This window comes from Oryctolagus cuniculus, chromosome 6, assembly GCF_964237555.1.
Source record: "Oryctolagus cuniculus chromosome 6, mOryCun1.1, whole genome shotgun sequence".
Lineage (NCBI taxonomy): Eukaryota > Metazoa > Chordata > Mammalia > Lagomorpha > Leporidae > Oryctolagus > Oryctolagus cuniculus.
Genome location: NC_091437.1, coordinates 165,848,786 through 165,863,346, shown reverse-complemented (window position 1 = coordinate 165,863,346; position 14,561 = coordinate 165,848,786). Strand labels below are relative to the sequence as shown.

Genomic DNA, 14,561 nt, shown 5'->3' with positions numbered 1-14,561 from the left:
TTACCGGCTGACCACGATGCTACCCCTACTGCCCCTCAGTGTCTACACTACGGCGTGAGGGACCTTTCTGAATTCAAACTCTTGCGTGACTTGCTGTTGCTATTAGGATAAATTCTGTTATCCCAGCTTGGCTAGGAGCTGCCCGACTGTTTCCCTGGGGGCTTCATCAGTGTGCGTCCTCTGCAGCCCCCTTGTTGCCTGAGCCTCGCTCAGCTTCCAGGTTTCCTCCGGAAGCCTCCTGCAGTTCCTCCTTCCCAACCAGGCGAGTGGCGTGTTGCGCTCTCCTGTGGTAGGACTTGTCGCCCTCTGTGCCTTCTTCGCTGCCGGCACCCTCGCGCCCTCCACTGGTGCTCAGAGGCTGGTGGAGTTGCCCACCTGCCAGCAGCCAGGGTCTGTGCCCACTTGTGCAGTAACTGTGTGGATGAGGGGAGGATGGCCCGGCAGCTCCTCCTGGCTCTGCTCAGTGTGTCTGGCTGAGTGAGCAGTGCGTGCTAGGTGCTGGCTAATGCCCGCCCAGGCCAGGAACTAACGCTCGTTTTGAGTACTTAAAGAGCACTGTGCTGCTGGGCCAGGCAGTGGTGAAAGCTAAGCTGTGATGAGAGAGCTGGTGGCACAGCATCATCAGTGTGATGTGGCCGGGGCCTGGCCGCAGGACCAGGGTGCACGGGAGTTCATCTGTGGTTAGAACATGCGGTGCCCTGGGAAAGCCCGGGATGCAGTGTGCAGGGATCGGGGTCAGAGGCTGCAGCGAGGAGAAGCTGCTGAGTTTCTAGAGAGCAACTTGGGATAAATTTTTGTGGTAGAAAAGATTTCAGATATTCGGAGAATTCAGGAATGGAAACTCAGTTCTATGGCTTGTCAAGCTCTGATTATTGTGGAGGTTGTACAGTTGTGTAGTGAGTGTTCCTGGTTCTCAAAACTGATAGGCCATTGTGAGTTCTGATGTTCCCTCTCCTGAAGTCTATCCCGGTTTTCCTCCTGTTATGGAAATTTTTCTGTTCATTACGTCAATAGAAAATGCAGCTCTTTCGGGGGAAGTTTTCTTTTATAAAAGGTCAAGGTCACTTCAACTGTAGACTTCGGGATTCTTTTTTTCTCTGTGTGTTTTGTGCTTTTCCTGATGTTTTAAATTAAACTATATTTGCATTTTTTAAATGACAACAAAAACATTCACCAGATTTTTATTTTATGTGGATAAATTTGTAGAACACTAGTTTTTGAGTCATTTCATGAAACAATTAGCCAGATACATTAAGTTCTTGTTTAGCCTGTAAATAATAATATATATTAGTGTACTTCATTTTTTTTTTTTTGCATTTTCTCTTTACTGTAAATTTAAGGAAGATGATACAATAGTATTTCAGATTCTGTTTTAGAAAAATCTCAATTCTAGATGTCTGGGCAGTCCCTTGCAGTCCAGCTTTCAAATTTAAATTTTTATGTAGCCCACGTGCACCACATTAAATGATGCTGCGTTGTTGTAATTCACTGTTACTAGTAAGTTCCCAGAGAAGTTCAACATTCCTTCGGTTACCTCGTGATTTCTGGTCTCTGAAGCGTTAAGGCAGTCTGGTCATCAGTGCCTGAGGTAGTGAAGTACAGGTTTTTTTTTAAATCACCCATCTGAAATTCGTCTCCTGGGTAAGTGGCATCGTTCCCCAGTCCACATGCACTCCCCGTGGCCGAGGCCGGGCGGCTTGGTCACACTGTGCTCTTGTCTTCTGCAGGTTGGCCAACAGTGAGAAGCAAGGCGTGAGGACGCACGCAGTCTCCATGTCAGGTAAGGGGCTCGCCGAGACCCCCCAGCACGAGCTGCGCGGGGCGGCAAGACCACGGCTGTCTCGGCGATCTCGCGTGCTGGCTGCGTTCCAGTAGCTTCGGCAAGGAGCGTGTCTGTGTCATTTTGCTGGCATTTAGGTTTTAAATATGACTCGGGTTTATTTTTAAGATTAAGTCTATATGTGAAATAGCAGATTATTCACCAGGTTATATCGAATCCCAGGTTATTTTTTAATGTCCTGTTGATTATATTTAGTGTGAAAATTTTCATTTTTGAACTTGTCATTATACTTTATCTTTGCAATTCATCAAAACCTAACATAGTTTGTATATTTATTTTTTGTTGTCTAGGAAATGTGATACATTTTAAGATGTTTTTTGTCTTTCAAAATAAGCATATGATGGTGTTTGAATATTTTTCTTAAAAATATAGTTAAGATACCAGCATGAGCATTATCTTAACTATTTGCTGGTGTGATGAGTGTGGTGTACCCCTGGTGTATTTTTAAAAATACATTTGCCCATGTGTTTCCCACTTAAACGTGGAAAATACAGGAAAGGGAGAAGAAGAAGAAAGCATCTTCCATGGACCCCTCGTTGGTATCTTGAGACAACATGGACTGTACCATACACATGTCTGTATACACACACGTGGTCTGTTCTTAGATATGTATGTATACAATACATTCTAATTCCGAAATAACAGCTTCCTCATCACTTTGGTATCTGACCTAGAAGAGATTCAATTACCATTAGTTTAATTTAATTTACTTTAGATCAGCTTTTCCTGAAATTTAGTTAGACAGTGAGAGAGACAGAAAGGTCTTCTTTCCATTGGTTCACCCCGCAAATGTCCACTACGGCCAGCGCGCTTCGCTGATTGGAAGCCAGGGGCCAGGTGTTTCTCCTGGTCTGCCATGTGGGTGCAGGGCCCAAGCACTTGGGCCATCCTCCACTGCCCTCCTGGGCCACAGCAGAGAGCTGGACTGGAAGAGGAGCAACTGGGACTAGAACCCGGTGCCTATATGGGATGCTGGTGCCACAGGTGGAGGATTAGCCTAGTGTGCCACGGCGCTGGCCCCGAAATTTAGTTTTGTGAATTTACCTAGTTGATTATGAATTCTTTTTAGTGTTCCAGCACAAAAATACAAAAATACTACTTTTTTTGTGTGCACAAACACCCCACAAGCCCTTCCTCAAGGAAAGCCTGCGCTTGCGTTTGTACACTGGCAGATGCTCTGCAGTGCTAAGTGTCTGCCGCACTGTGCTGGCGTAGTGTCCCGGCTTACACAGGCACTGCTCCTTACTCAGGAGAAAACCTCTGAGGGCTTGAGCTTGCTGACTGGAGTGCTGCAGAAGCAAGGCTGGGCACTAAGCAGCCCCTGGCATCTGTGTTTGTGCAGTTTGTGGTGGGTTCAGAAACTTGGCCGACTGGCCAGACCCTGGAGGATTTTGGAATCAGGTTGCAAAGAAAGTACCATGTCCCAGTCTGGAGGCAGGGCAGCTGCTGGACATCAAATAAGGTTGTGCAAAGAGTTCTGTGGGACAGGTGAGGTTGGAGCTGGGCACTGAGGAATTGGTAGGCATCTCGGTCCAGCACCACAGATGAGCCCCAGGAGCTGGTGGGTGCAGCCCGCACACGCTGTAGGCAGCCCAGACTGGAGAGAAAGTTGGGTTAATGAGCTCATTGCACCATTCCCGCCTGTGTCTCTAGGGAGAGCCTCCAAGGCTGTCCCTGGTGTTGGAATCGTCTCTCTTAGGCAGCGTCCTCTGTTTTTCAAGGTTAAGCCTCAGTTTCTCTTAGCAGACCATCGTAAAACCTCTGAACTTGACCTCTCCCCACCAACCCTATTTTTATGTTCTGTTTTTGTCTTGTTTCAGAAGCCATTAAGAAGGAGCTGCTTTGACTTTTAGTGAGCTCTTTAGTAGATACTGTATTCTGTCTCTGGTATGTGTTCTGTGTTCTTCTACATGAATTAACTCTTCTAGTCCTTACTAAGGCCCAAGATCACACAGCTGATAAAAGGTGCGTCATTGTTTAAATTCAGACACCTGGCTCAGCCTCCTTCGTAATTACTTGGGGTTGTGCCTTCATTATTTCTTTCTAGTTTTCCCTTAACTGGGAGTTCATACTTCAGTGAACGCCTACCTCTATGTTAGCTTTGACGGCTGCAATGTCAATTTAAATAGGCAATTCTCTGGTCGGGAAATCCTGAGTAGTAAGTTATTGTGTCTCCCGTGAACTTCGGGCTCCTCAGCGCAGTCCCCCTAGGCCTTCTGCTGCCTCCCACAGCCTACCTTTTCACTGCTCCCCACCCGCAGCCACCTTCTTGCCTGTGTGGTCCTGCTGGAGCCTCTGCACCAGCCTTGTTCTTGCTGTCACCACAGCCTCCCCCCCGTGGCTTTGGGGACTCGCGGCCCTGGGCAAGAGGGAAGAGAATCTGTGACGATGGGGCACTGCTGCTGACAGCCTGCTGGAACTCGCTCAGTCCCTGCCACTCACTCACCTGAGTGACTGACAGGTGTAGCCCGCGTCTGCCTTCCACAACCATGGTTCAATTTAGCATCGGACTAGTGGGACTGGTGCATTGCACTTGACGTTTCTAGGAATATCTCAGTTAAACAGATACGTAGAACACCTGGCCCCTGGAAAGCCTGCACTGTGTGTCGTGTGGCGCTGGCAGCCTGGAGGCCGAGGTCTGAGGCCCCTGCATCCTTCGGGCCTCCTGTGTGTGACCGTGTGCCAGCCAGGTGTTTGCTCCTCTGTCAGCCATCTCCCTCAGCTCTAACACACCCTACAAGACTGAGGGTGTTCCAGCTGCACTTTCCTCAGTTCACGCGAATCCCTTGAATACTAAGTGTTCATTGACAAGTGCCTGCTGTGGGCCGAGCACTGTTCCAGGTGCTGGAGTATCAGAGCACACAGCCACGTGGCGTCCCCCGCTCTGTCAGACCCTGGGTGCATGGAGAGTGATGGGCAGCTGTGGAGAATTGTGGTCGAGCTTGGCCTTGCTGAGAAGGCGACGTGGGTAGGGACTGGATGGTCCGGGTGTGAGTGGGGCAGGTGGCAGGGGAGCAGCTGACAGCAGGAGCCCCACACGTTCCGATGCAGCAAGGAGGCAGGGCCAGGAGAGGGGCTCCAGGGGGTGCTAGGTAGGAAGTCAGAAATGAGCTTGTGTGTGTGTGACAAAGGCCTAGGGTATTGACTTCCAGGTCCGGCATCCGCATCTCAAAGTCATCCCGATCACCTTCCAGGTGCAGCCCAGTATCTGCACTTCAGACATCCTGCCGGGATCCTGACCTTCCAGGGGGTTCTGCCCTTCTACCCAGTAACCATCCTTCCTCTAACGGGGTGATGACGCCAGCCAGGAGATGGGCTCCGGGGGGGGGGGGGCCAGGAGAGAGGAGATGGGCTTGGGGGGTGCGCAGGGCCTCGGGGGCAGGGCTCTTTTTGTGAAGTAGCCAGCAGCCTTTGGCCTGTACACGTGTAGGATTTAGAGCCCCTCGAGAGCCTGTCGCTGACTCCCTGCAGCAGCCTTGCGGGGAAGCAGGTATTGGCTCTTCATCCCACCCACGCCCGCACGCCCGGAGAGAGACTGGAGCTGGGACTCATGGTGGGAGGCTGCCTCCGCACACGTGAGGAAGCCCTTGGGCAGGCGCGGAAGATCTCCCTGGAGAAGGGGTTTGTCCGACTCCCCCGTTTCTCTGTGGCACCACCATTCATGTGTCACTTGGATAGCTTTTTAGTATTTATTGCCAATGTTTTAAAAAATTAACTTTGCATTTTTAAAAATTACTTTGATTTGTTAATGATGCGGTGCAGTTTCCTTTATCGAGGTTTTCAAGGTAGTGACTTACTGTAAATGATTAAGAAGACACTTAGCAAAATGAATATTGTCGTTGTTGAGTTGCTTCATTACAGACTCTAGGACAACTCGTTTCTATGTACAAAAGTAGTTTTTTTTTTAATTTTTAATTTTTATTTTTTATTTTTTGACAGGCAGAGTGGACAGTGAGAGAGAGAGACAGAGAGAAAGGTCTTCCTTTGCCGTTGGTTCACCCTCCAATGGCCGCACTGATCCGAAGCCAGGAGCCAGGTGCTTCTCCTGGTCTCCCATGGGGTGCAGGGCCCAAGCACTTGGGCCATCCTCCACTGCCCTCCCGGGCCACAGCAGAGAGCTGGCCTGGAAGAGGGGCAACCGGGACTAGAACCCGGTGTGCCAGCGCCGCAAGGCGGAGGATTAGCCTAGTAAGCCGCGGCGCTGGCCACAAAAATAGTTTGTAAATGATAAAGTTCTGTAAAAATAAGGTGGCCTAGTCTCTAATGACTGGTGCATCTTTTTGACATGTTAGATGTTTGTTATTCATTTGTTGCCCTGCTACTGTCTTTTGTTTTTTGTTTTTTGTTTGTTTTTTGTTTTTTTTGTTTTTTTTGTTTTTTGACAGGCAGAGTTAGACAGTGAGAGAGAGAGACAGAGAGAAAGGTTTTCCTTCCATTGGTTCACTCCCCAAATGGCCGCCATGTCCGGCGCTGCACTGATCCGAAGCCAGGAGCCAGGTGCAGGTGCTTCCTCCTGGTCTCCCGTGCTTGTGCAGGGCCCAAGGACCTGGACCATCCTCCACTGCACTCCCAGGCCACAGCAGAGAGCTGGACTGGAAGAGGGGCAACCAGGACAGAATCCGGCGCCCCAACCGGGACTAGAACACAGGGTGCCAGTGCTGCAGGCGGAGGATTAGCCTAGTGAGCCGGGCGCTGGCCCCGCCGCTGTTCTTTAAGTGCAGTTAGTAATTTGCATAGGAGTAGAGCTGGGGCCTTTCGGGTCCACATGCATTCGTCCTCTCTCTGGCTCAGCAGACAGTGGTCTGTTGTCTTCCTGCGGTTCCCACTGCAGAGGTAAGGAAGTGGAGACGCGGAGCTTGAGCGCCTTGGCCGGGTTCAGCAGCCAGCTAGTCAGAGCCAGACAGGCTCCACGGTGCATTTCCCTCTGACCACACGGGACCATCCCGAAGGCTTCTTGATGTTGCTGTGTGGGAGAATGCAACACTTGGAAAGAGCTGCAGAGTGATTGGACGCCAGTTTCCCGGTTTTGGGAATAACAGCTGGCTCAGCTCTGATTCTTGTGTTACAATTCAGAGGAAGGGCCTGTGCTCCAGTGTGCAGAAGGTCTGTGTCTGGTGTGATGCCCTAGTTCCAGTTTTGGTAAGCCGTGGCTTCAAGGCAATCTCTGCTGCTCAGAACTGGAGTCACATGCTGGCTTTCAGGCTCGGTTAAGTCACTGACATGCTCCAGAACCCGGCTGATTGGAAATACTTCCACTTTCACCAGTTACGAATAGCCTGGTGTTCGGGGTGACCCTGAGCCACGGAGGAGCTTACTGAGGCCATTGCATTCACGCGAGCAGGTTAGCCGACTGCTGTGTGTGAGTGAGGCAGCTGTCATCAACAGTAGCCGAGCGGTGCTGCCACCCTGCAGTCCTCCCTCCCCACCCCATCTGGAACCCTTTTCCTCGCTGGGGATTGAGTGTGTTGGGCAGTCGCAGCCTCTGCTCTGTGGTTCCTGAGGGTGAGCACACGGCGAGGTCACAGGTGCTGAGACACCAGCGTCAGATGTCGTACCGTAATGCCCTGGAAGAGGACCCAGAGCCAGAAGGACGCCCCTCCTCCACCCTGGACCTGTGCTTAACCTCACTGCAGGTGCAGGCAGACTCGTGCAGGCCTTCCTGGCGGCGTGGCCCAAGGCACCTTCAGATATGAGAAGTTGAGCAATAACGAGGTTTTTTAGTTTTAAATTTAATAATGTTTTTAACATTTTGCCACATTCGCCTCACAAGTTGACATTGTGTACTTACGTGTGTGTGTACACATCTACTATTCTTTTCTTGAAAGCAGAGACATCAGCTTTCACCAGGTGAGCGCCATGGCAGTGATCAGAGCGCGGAGAACGGAGGGAACGTTGTGCACATGCTCTGGTTCGGTGAAGCAGTGTTTGGAACGACGCGGCTGCTGTGGCCTTGCACAGGTGTTACGCTCGACACTGATTCCACACGGCAGAGAAAGCCTGGTTTGTCGTTCTCAGCCTGGTCTGCCTCACGTGGCACGGTGCTCTCTGGTTCGAGCATCTTGTTGCAGTGTCAGGGTTTCGTCCTGTTTGTGCTGGAGTACTAGTCCATCGTGCGTCTCGACCCAGGCGTCACGGTGGACTTTTGGGTTGATTCCGTGTCTTCACTGTTACGAGTGGAGCTGCTATAAACGTGGGAGTGCAGATAATTCTCACTTGTGCTGATTTCCTTTCCTTTGGCTGTTCCCAAGATTGGGATAGTGTGGAAGATCTGTTGTTGGTTTTCTGAGGAATCTCGATACAGTTTTTCATAATGCTTGTTCCAGTTGGCATGCCCACCCACAGTGGGTTAGGGTGCTTTTCCTCTGTTCGTAGAGCAGAGAGTTTTTCCGTCTTCTGCACAGTAGTAGTGGGGGGAAAGGAGTGCTCGGGAGCTCTGTGCTGCGTGGTGAGCAGTGCCTGACTGCTTGAATCACAACCTTCTTAATCCTTGGGTCAGACGGATGAACACAAGAATTCATAAGCTTTGATGGTCTGTTTTAAAAGATTTATTTATTTATTTGCAAGTCAGAGTTACACAGAGAGAGGAGAGGCAGAGACATAGGGAGGGAGGGAGGAAGGGAGGGGTCTTCCATCTGATGGCTCACTTCCCAATTGGCCATAACAGCCAGAGCTGTGCTGATCTGAAGCCAGGAGCCAGGAGCTTCTTCCGGGTCTCCCACATGGGTGCAGGGGCCCAAGCACTTGGGCCATCTTCCACTGCTGTCCCAGGAGCGTTAGCAAGGAGTTGGATTGGAAGTGGAATAGCTGGGACTCGGACCAGCTTCCACATGGATACTGGCATCCCAGGCTGCAGCTTTACCCACTAGGCACAGCGCCAAATTCACAGTCTTCTTTTTTTTTTTAATCACTAACATGCAAGGTTTCCAAATATCATCTTACTAAATATAAAGCAAATTTTACTAACATCGAAAGGCATAGTTGTTTTTTTTCTTTACAGAAAAGTTGAAAAGAATGCCTCAGACTTTAAAATGTAAATTCTAGAATTTGCCTTAAAGGTTTTTCCCCCATAGTGATGGCTTAATGTTCTTTGGGGATTGAAATCAAAGTTCATGACTCAAAGCAAAATATTTGCAGTGCTTTCAGCAGAATAAACTGTAGAAATTGACAAATATTGTTAAATACCTACTGTATTTTATACTTTTTACTTAATTTTTGTGCCTTTTTAATGAAATATTTAAAATACACATATAGGTGGGTGTTTGGCACATTGGGGCGCCATATCCCGTATCAGAGTGCCCAGTCGAAGTCCCAGCTTCCCGCGGAGGATTAGCACCCGCGAGGCGCCAGTACTCGGCCCTGCCCCACACAGCACACTCAGACTGAGTTCCAGCCAGGCGCTGGGCCCGGTTGTCGGCTGTCATCTGGTGAAGAAAGCTGTGTGTGTGTGTGTGCGCGCGCGCACGTGCACGTGTGTGTGTGTGTGTGTGTGTGTTTCTCTTCCTTCACTCACTTAAACAGACACATCGTTCTCATTATTTTGAAGCAAACCTAAGGCATATTTCATCCACAAATACTTCTATAAGATAAACAGAAAGAAAAAGCAGAATCAAATATCTCGTCAGTACTCAACATTTCCTTGGTTGCCCCATGTTTCCTCTGGGTGGAACTTGGTGAATTTGCTGTTAGCTCGGCCTCCCCGTGTGTTCTCAGTGAAAGTTCATTTCTGTTACCTGCATGGATGGCACTGTTGTGTTGAACCTGTCCGTCTGTGGCCCCTGACTCTTGATGAGTGCCCATCAGCATGTGGAGGCGTGCCTGTTGACTTGGTGTCTGGTGAGCGTCGCAGACCACACACATCCCAGACGAGCCGTGCCTGCACTCCCAGCCCGCTCTTCGCACCTTGTCCTCTCACCAGGGCCTTTCTCCCGTCCCGTGAGCAGTTCATCTTTGGGGTGTTCCTCATGCTGCTCTCTTTCTCATCCCAAATCCATTTCTTCGGCAGATCCTGATTGATTCAGTCTTCCAGTTGATCGCAGTCTAACTTCCACACAGCTACTCTTGTCCAGATTCACCTTGAACTACAACTAGAATATCACAACCTTCCTGCCCCCTGTAGAAGGTTCCCAGGAAGCCTTCAGAGTGTGAAAGACCACGTCTCTCTGCTCCTCACTTTCTTTGCTTTGATGTCATTCAGAATAAGAGCCCTCACTTAACACGCAGTACGAGGTCTCAGCCTTCTCTTGTCTCAGCGGCCACAGCACCACCTCCACTGTCCCGGCCCCGACACTTGCGGGCTCTGCGTGAGCTGTCCGCTGCTCCTGGGGAGTCGCACCCAGATATGTGCACGCCCGTTCCCTTTTGCTCCTGGACGTCTGTGAAGGGCTCCAGGCGCCGGCTCGTGTGCTGTTCTCCCTGGTAGCTCTTACAAGTTGACAAACCACACGATCAGTCTTCTTTCTCCTCTACCTAACATTAGCTCAGTAAGTTGAGAGCTTTGTTCACCGCTGTCACCTCAGCACACACCATGTGCCTGGCTCCTGATAGGTGTTCAGTAAATAGAATTAAAATGAACATCTTCAATAAATTAAAGAAGGGCCTGATTCCTTTTGTTTTCATCTTTATGATGGGGAATAATGGTCCTGATATTACTCAATAAAAATTGCCCTTACACTTTCTTGACTATTGCTTTTAGAAATAGCTCAGTTTAGACTTAGGAAGGTCAGAACAGCTCAGACCATGGTGTTGTCACCATCCGTCAGGTGCCCAGGGAATCCCGCGGGACGCTCTCCTCAGCTCTTGACCTGAAGTGGCTGCTGTCACTACCCCACTTTGTAAATAGGAAGACCGGCATGCAGAAGTTGAATGATGTGTTCTAGGCCAGGGAGTGTGTAGTGGGGTCAGGGTTTGAACCAAACTGCTGACTGCAGAGCCCACATTCCTGTGTGTTCTGCTGTTCCATGATGGCATACCGGCAGTGTGCTGTAAGGAGGGAAATGAAATACCTGGGCTCCACTCACATCTGTGGCGTTCGTATTTGCTTTATCCTTCATCATATGCTTTTCTTTTTCTGTTAGCGTTTTTCTTGAGCCATTTAAAAGCAGCTGCAGACTTGGTGCCTTTCGTAAATTTTCAGTGTATGTGTCTACGGACCGGGGCATCATCTTCCGTAGAGCCTGCTGAACACTGAAGGTGTGCCCCATCCACGCTCCCACCAGTGGCCATGTAGCGCTGCTTCCTGATCGTCCCCTCCCTGACCACCACTGCAGAATCCCATCTGGCGTCACCTGTGCGTCCAGTGGTCAGGTCAGGCCCACATCCAGAGAGGACTGTCCAGTGGAGCATCGCGTCGGACCCAGAGATTTAGTGTGGCATAAAGGTGGCTTTTCAGATTAAGCAGTAAGATGAAATAGTTAATAAATGAAATAGAGACACACTACTTGAGCAGTGTTTCTAAAGTGTGCGTTTCAGTTCTCCTGCTGGGTCTGTAGTAGCCATGGCATCGTTGGCTCCCGATGAGCAGACGGCCCCGGCCCTGCGCCCCTCAGCTTGCGCTTGCACCCCGGCTGTCTTGCTGGTGTTCTGAGGGTCTGCAGCTAGATGTTGCCCGCTGTAGCAGTGTCCGCACCTGTGTCTGTGCCCTCGTGTACAGCACGTCCTTGCCGGGACTCCGCTTAGACACGTGTCCACTGTTCCGCCACCGTGCTGCCACGCTTGCTTCTCTCCGTGCTGACCAGTCAGAGCCTGGGATTAAGTGCGGTGACGCCACAGGGGTTCTGAGGACCTGAGTGAACAACAGATTGGCTTAGTGATGCTGATAGCAGCTTTGCGCTTGTGCATTCAAACACCCTCACCACAGCTGTTACGTTAAGGGAGTGGATGGTGTGTGCTTCAGATTTCTGAGTCTGTCTTTACTCATGATCGGGGAGAAATGGCTTAGAAAACGTTCCTGAATCAGAGCCTGCTCGTCTGTGCCCTTTTCTCTTTGCAGTTGAATGTTACATGTTCACAAGAATTTTGAATTATGTGTTGGTCTCTGCTGTGTACTTTGTTTCTTTTTGCTTTGGTTTTGTTATCTGTAAAAACATCTGTATTTTCAGTTGACTGCCTTGTAGACCTGGGAGAGTCTCATTCTGTCTTGTTTCTATATCTAGTAGAACTCTTAGCTAAAACAGGAAATTACATTTTAAAATATTAATGTTTTTAAAACATCAATCATAGTACAAAATAAAAGTATACCAATAGTAAAATTAAAATACTGCAATTTTGTGTTTATTTTTATACATGCAACTTAAAATGTAACAAAAGTATTGAAATAATTTGTTTCTATTTTTCTCTTTCCTCCTCTTGCCTCTTTATAAAGGAGTCAGTCACTGCCAGCATAAAGTTAAGAAAGCCAGGCGCTTTCTCCCTTTGATCTTCTGTTCCCATGAGCCTCCTCCTCCGGGTACTGCACTGGATTGCGCAGGCTCTCCTGTTAATAAGAGCACCCCGGAAGCTGACTACTCAGATGCTTGTCGAGTGTCGCAGCTGCAGCTGTTTGTTCTGGATGTCAGCGTGTGTGCTGTCGACTGCCCAGAAGCCAGAACTGGGTGCAGGGTTTTGTGTCTGGCCATCTTTGGGCTGCTCTCTTGAGTAGAAGACGTTTGATTTGCCTGCTGTTTGACTTTCACAGATGCATGACAGGGCAGGCCGTGGCTTCGCAGTTTCATTTGTGCCGTCTCAGAGCTTTCCCAGGGTTGCTTGTGCACTGTGGAGTCCCTGACACAGACACAGCTTGCAGCTGGATGGGGCCGCTGCCTGCTTGCCGTGCTTTGGCCCGGTGTTCAGGGCTGCAGCCTCCTAGAGGCAGCCGTGCCGTGTGCAGAGGTTTTCAGAACAGAACAGTCTGTCAGTAGTCGGAATGGTGATTGCACACAACTGTTTGGAACATAATTTTTTCTGCACAAATTAAAATGGTAACCTTACTACCGGCAGAGTCCCCGCGGTTGTCAGTAGTGGGCCTGGCCTGCCTCTCCTGTGGAATCCTTACCTCTCCCGGCTCATCAGGATAGGCACACCAGGACCGTCATTTCTGTATCAGAGGATGCACACTCCCTTTGAGCAAAGTAGAAGTCATTTTTCACATTCATTTGTGAAGGGGTATCAAAGTAATTTTTGCTTTGTGTGGTTGAAACCAGCTGAAGCTCTATAATATTCCTCTATAGCTTTGTATAATATGCTGACAGTTTAAAAGTGCTCGTAATGCCCTTAGATGCAAATAAACCTGCCTACTACTGTAATCTCGCTCTTATCGTTTGAAGGAGATGGGGGAGGGGGAGATTTTTGTTTCTCTCACACTTTGATTTGCTTGTCATTTTAATAGTGTGTTTCCCCCCTTCCCTCTTCTCTGTCCTGTCTCGCCCTCCCCGCTGCCCCCCGCCCTGTCCCCTGCTCTGCCTTTCTTTGCATGCCACCTGGATCTGCAGATGAAATTAGTGGGGACGGTAATAATTCACTTTCACATTTGCGTTACTATGAGATAAGCATTTATGGAAATAAATACAGTTCAGTGTTTCATAAAAGGCAAAATGTTGTTTTGATCCAACAGGACCAAGTAGAAAATGATGGGGGCGGGGGGTCTCTTAAAATTTTTTAAGACTATGACAGGGTAAAGATCTCTGTTTCTTTATCATATCTTACTGGCAAATTTTACTTGCAGTCAATTTTGTGGATTCCATTATTTAACTTTATGGTTCTGGAGAGTTGTGAAAATGGTGTCGCTATCAAAGCTAGTCTTACTTAAAAATAGTCTATGACAGAGACCCACATCTGTGTTTCCTTAGCAGAATGCGTAGATGGTCATTCTTAGTTTGGAAATGTGGTAATAGAAAAGAAAAAACAAAGAGGGAGTTTTTGAATGTCATACAAACTAAAACAGGAAATTTCACCTGTGTACATTTTTGCACTGGGATGAGGTATTGATAACTTGAGTATAATGAGCAAAGCAATTGTGGTAAAAGATCTGAATTAAATGTGTTTTTGGAAAAGTGCATGTTCTCCATGAGATTTGAAGTCAGAAGGTTGGAGCTTCATTTCTGGGTTTATTGCATAATAATAACACATTTTTCTGAGATTTAAAAGCAAGGTTTATTGTTAGAGTTCAGGACCTCCAGCCAGAGATAATCATCACTGAACAGCGGCCCTCGTGAGGCGCTGCCCTCGCGCAGACACTGCACGAGCACCTCTGCTCAGCGGAGGAAGGGGCTGTCAGCAGAGGCTGAGAGTGGACTCCGAGGCTGGGGAGACCAGTGGCCAGGTCCTACGGTGGGGGTGTCTGCTGCTTTCCCACTGCCCCATCCTGCCAAGGATGACCAGCTGACTGGGCTGCATGAAATTGCTCTTCTCTTGTGTCTTCCTTTGTAAAAGCTCTCGTAAGTGCTTGTTGGGAGGTTCACTAGGAAAGCACAGAACCTAAATAAATGGCAGCAGTGGGTTCTTATCACACATAGACAGAGGGCCGTCTTTCTTCCATGTTTTCCCCAGAGTTGAATTTTCCAGTCCTATGAGTTAGCCAGAGCAAGTGTAATTACCCCATCAGGAGTCCACAACTAAGGGCCATGGACCACCAAAAACCCTCTTGATTTTATACTGTCCTTTGAACTCAGAATGATTTCTAGAATTTTTAATGGTTAGCAGAAAAAAATGAAAAGTATTTGTGATACTAAAATTATATGAAATTCTA

At 48.8% G+C, this 14,561-nt stretch overlaps 1 protein-coding gene across 45 annotated transcripts in view; it reads left to right on the top strand.

Moving 5' to 3' along the window:
* Window positions 1–14,561, top strand: part of PTK2 (protein tyrosine kinase 2) — a 297,953-nt gene that overhangs the window by 172,617 nt on the left and 110,775 nt on the right. For 22 of the 45 annotated variants that reach the window (XM_070075578.1, XM_070075548.1, XM_070075554.1 and 19 more), the window contains 3 exons: window positions 1,728–1,780; window positions 12,201–12,284; window positions 13,306–13,323. In XM_070075578.1, coding sequence (XP_069931679.1) covers window positions 1,728–1,780; window positions 12,201–12,284; window positions 13,306–13,323 — 155 coding nt within the window. The remainder of the gene's footprint in view (window positions 1–1,727; window positions 1,781–12,200; window positions 12,285–13,305; window positions 13,324–14,561) is intronic. The other 23 variants (XM_070075572.1, XM_070075582.1, XM_070075581.1 and 20 more) reach the window with 2 other exon arrangements.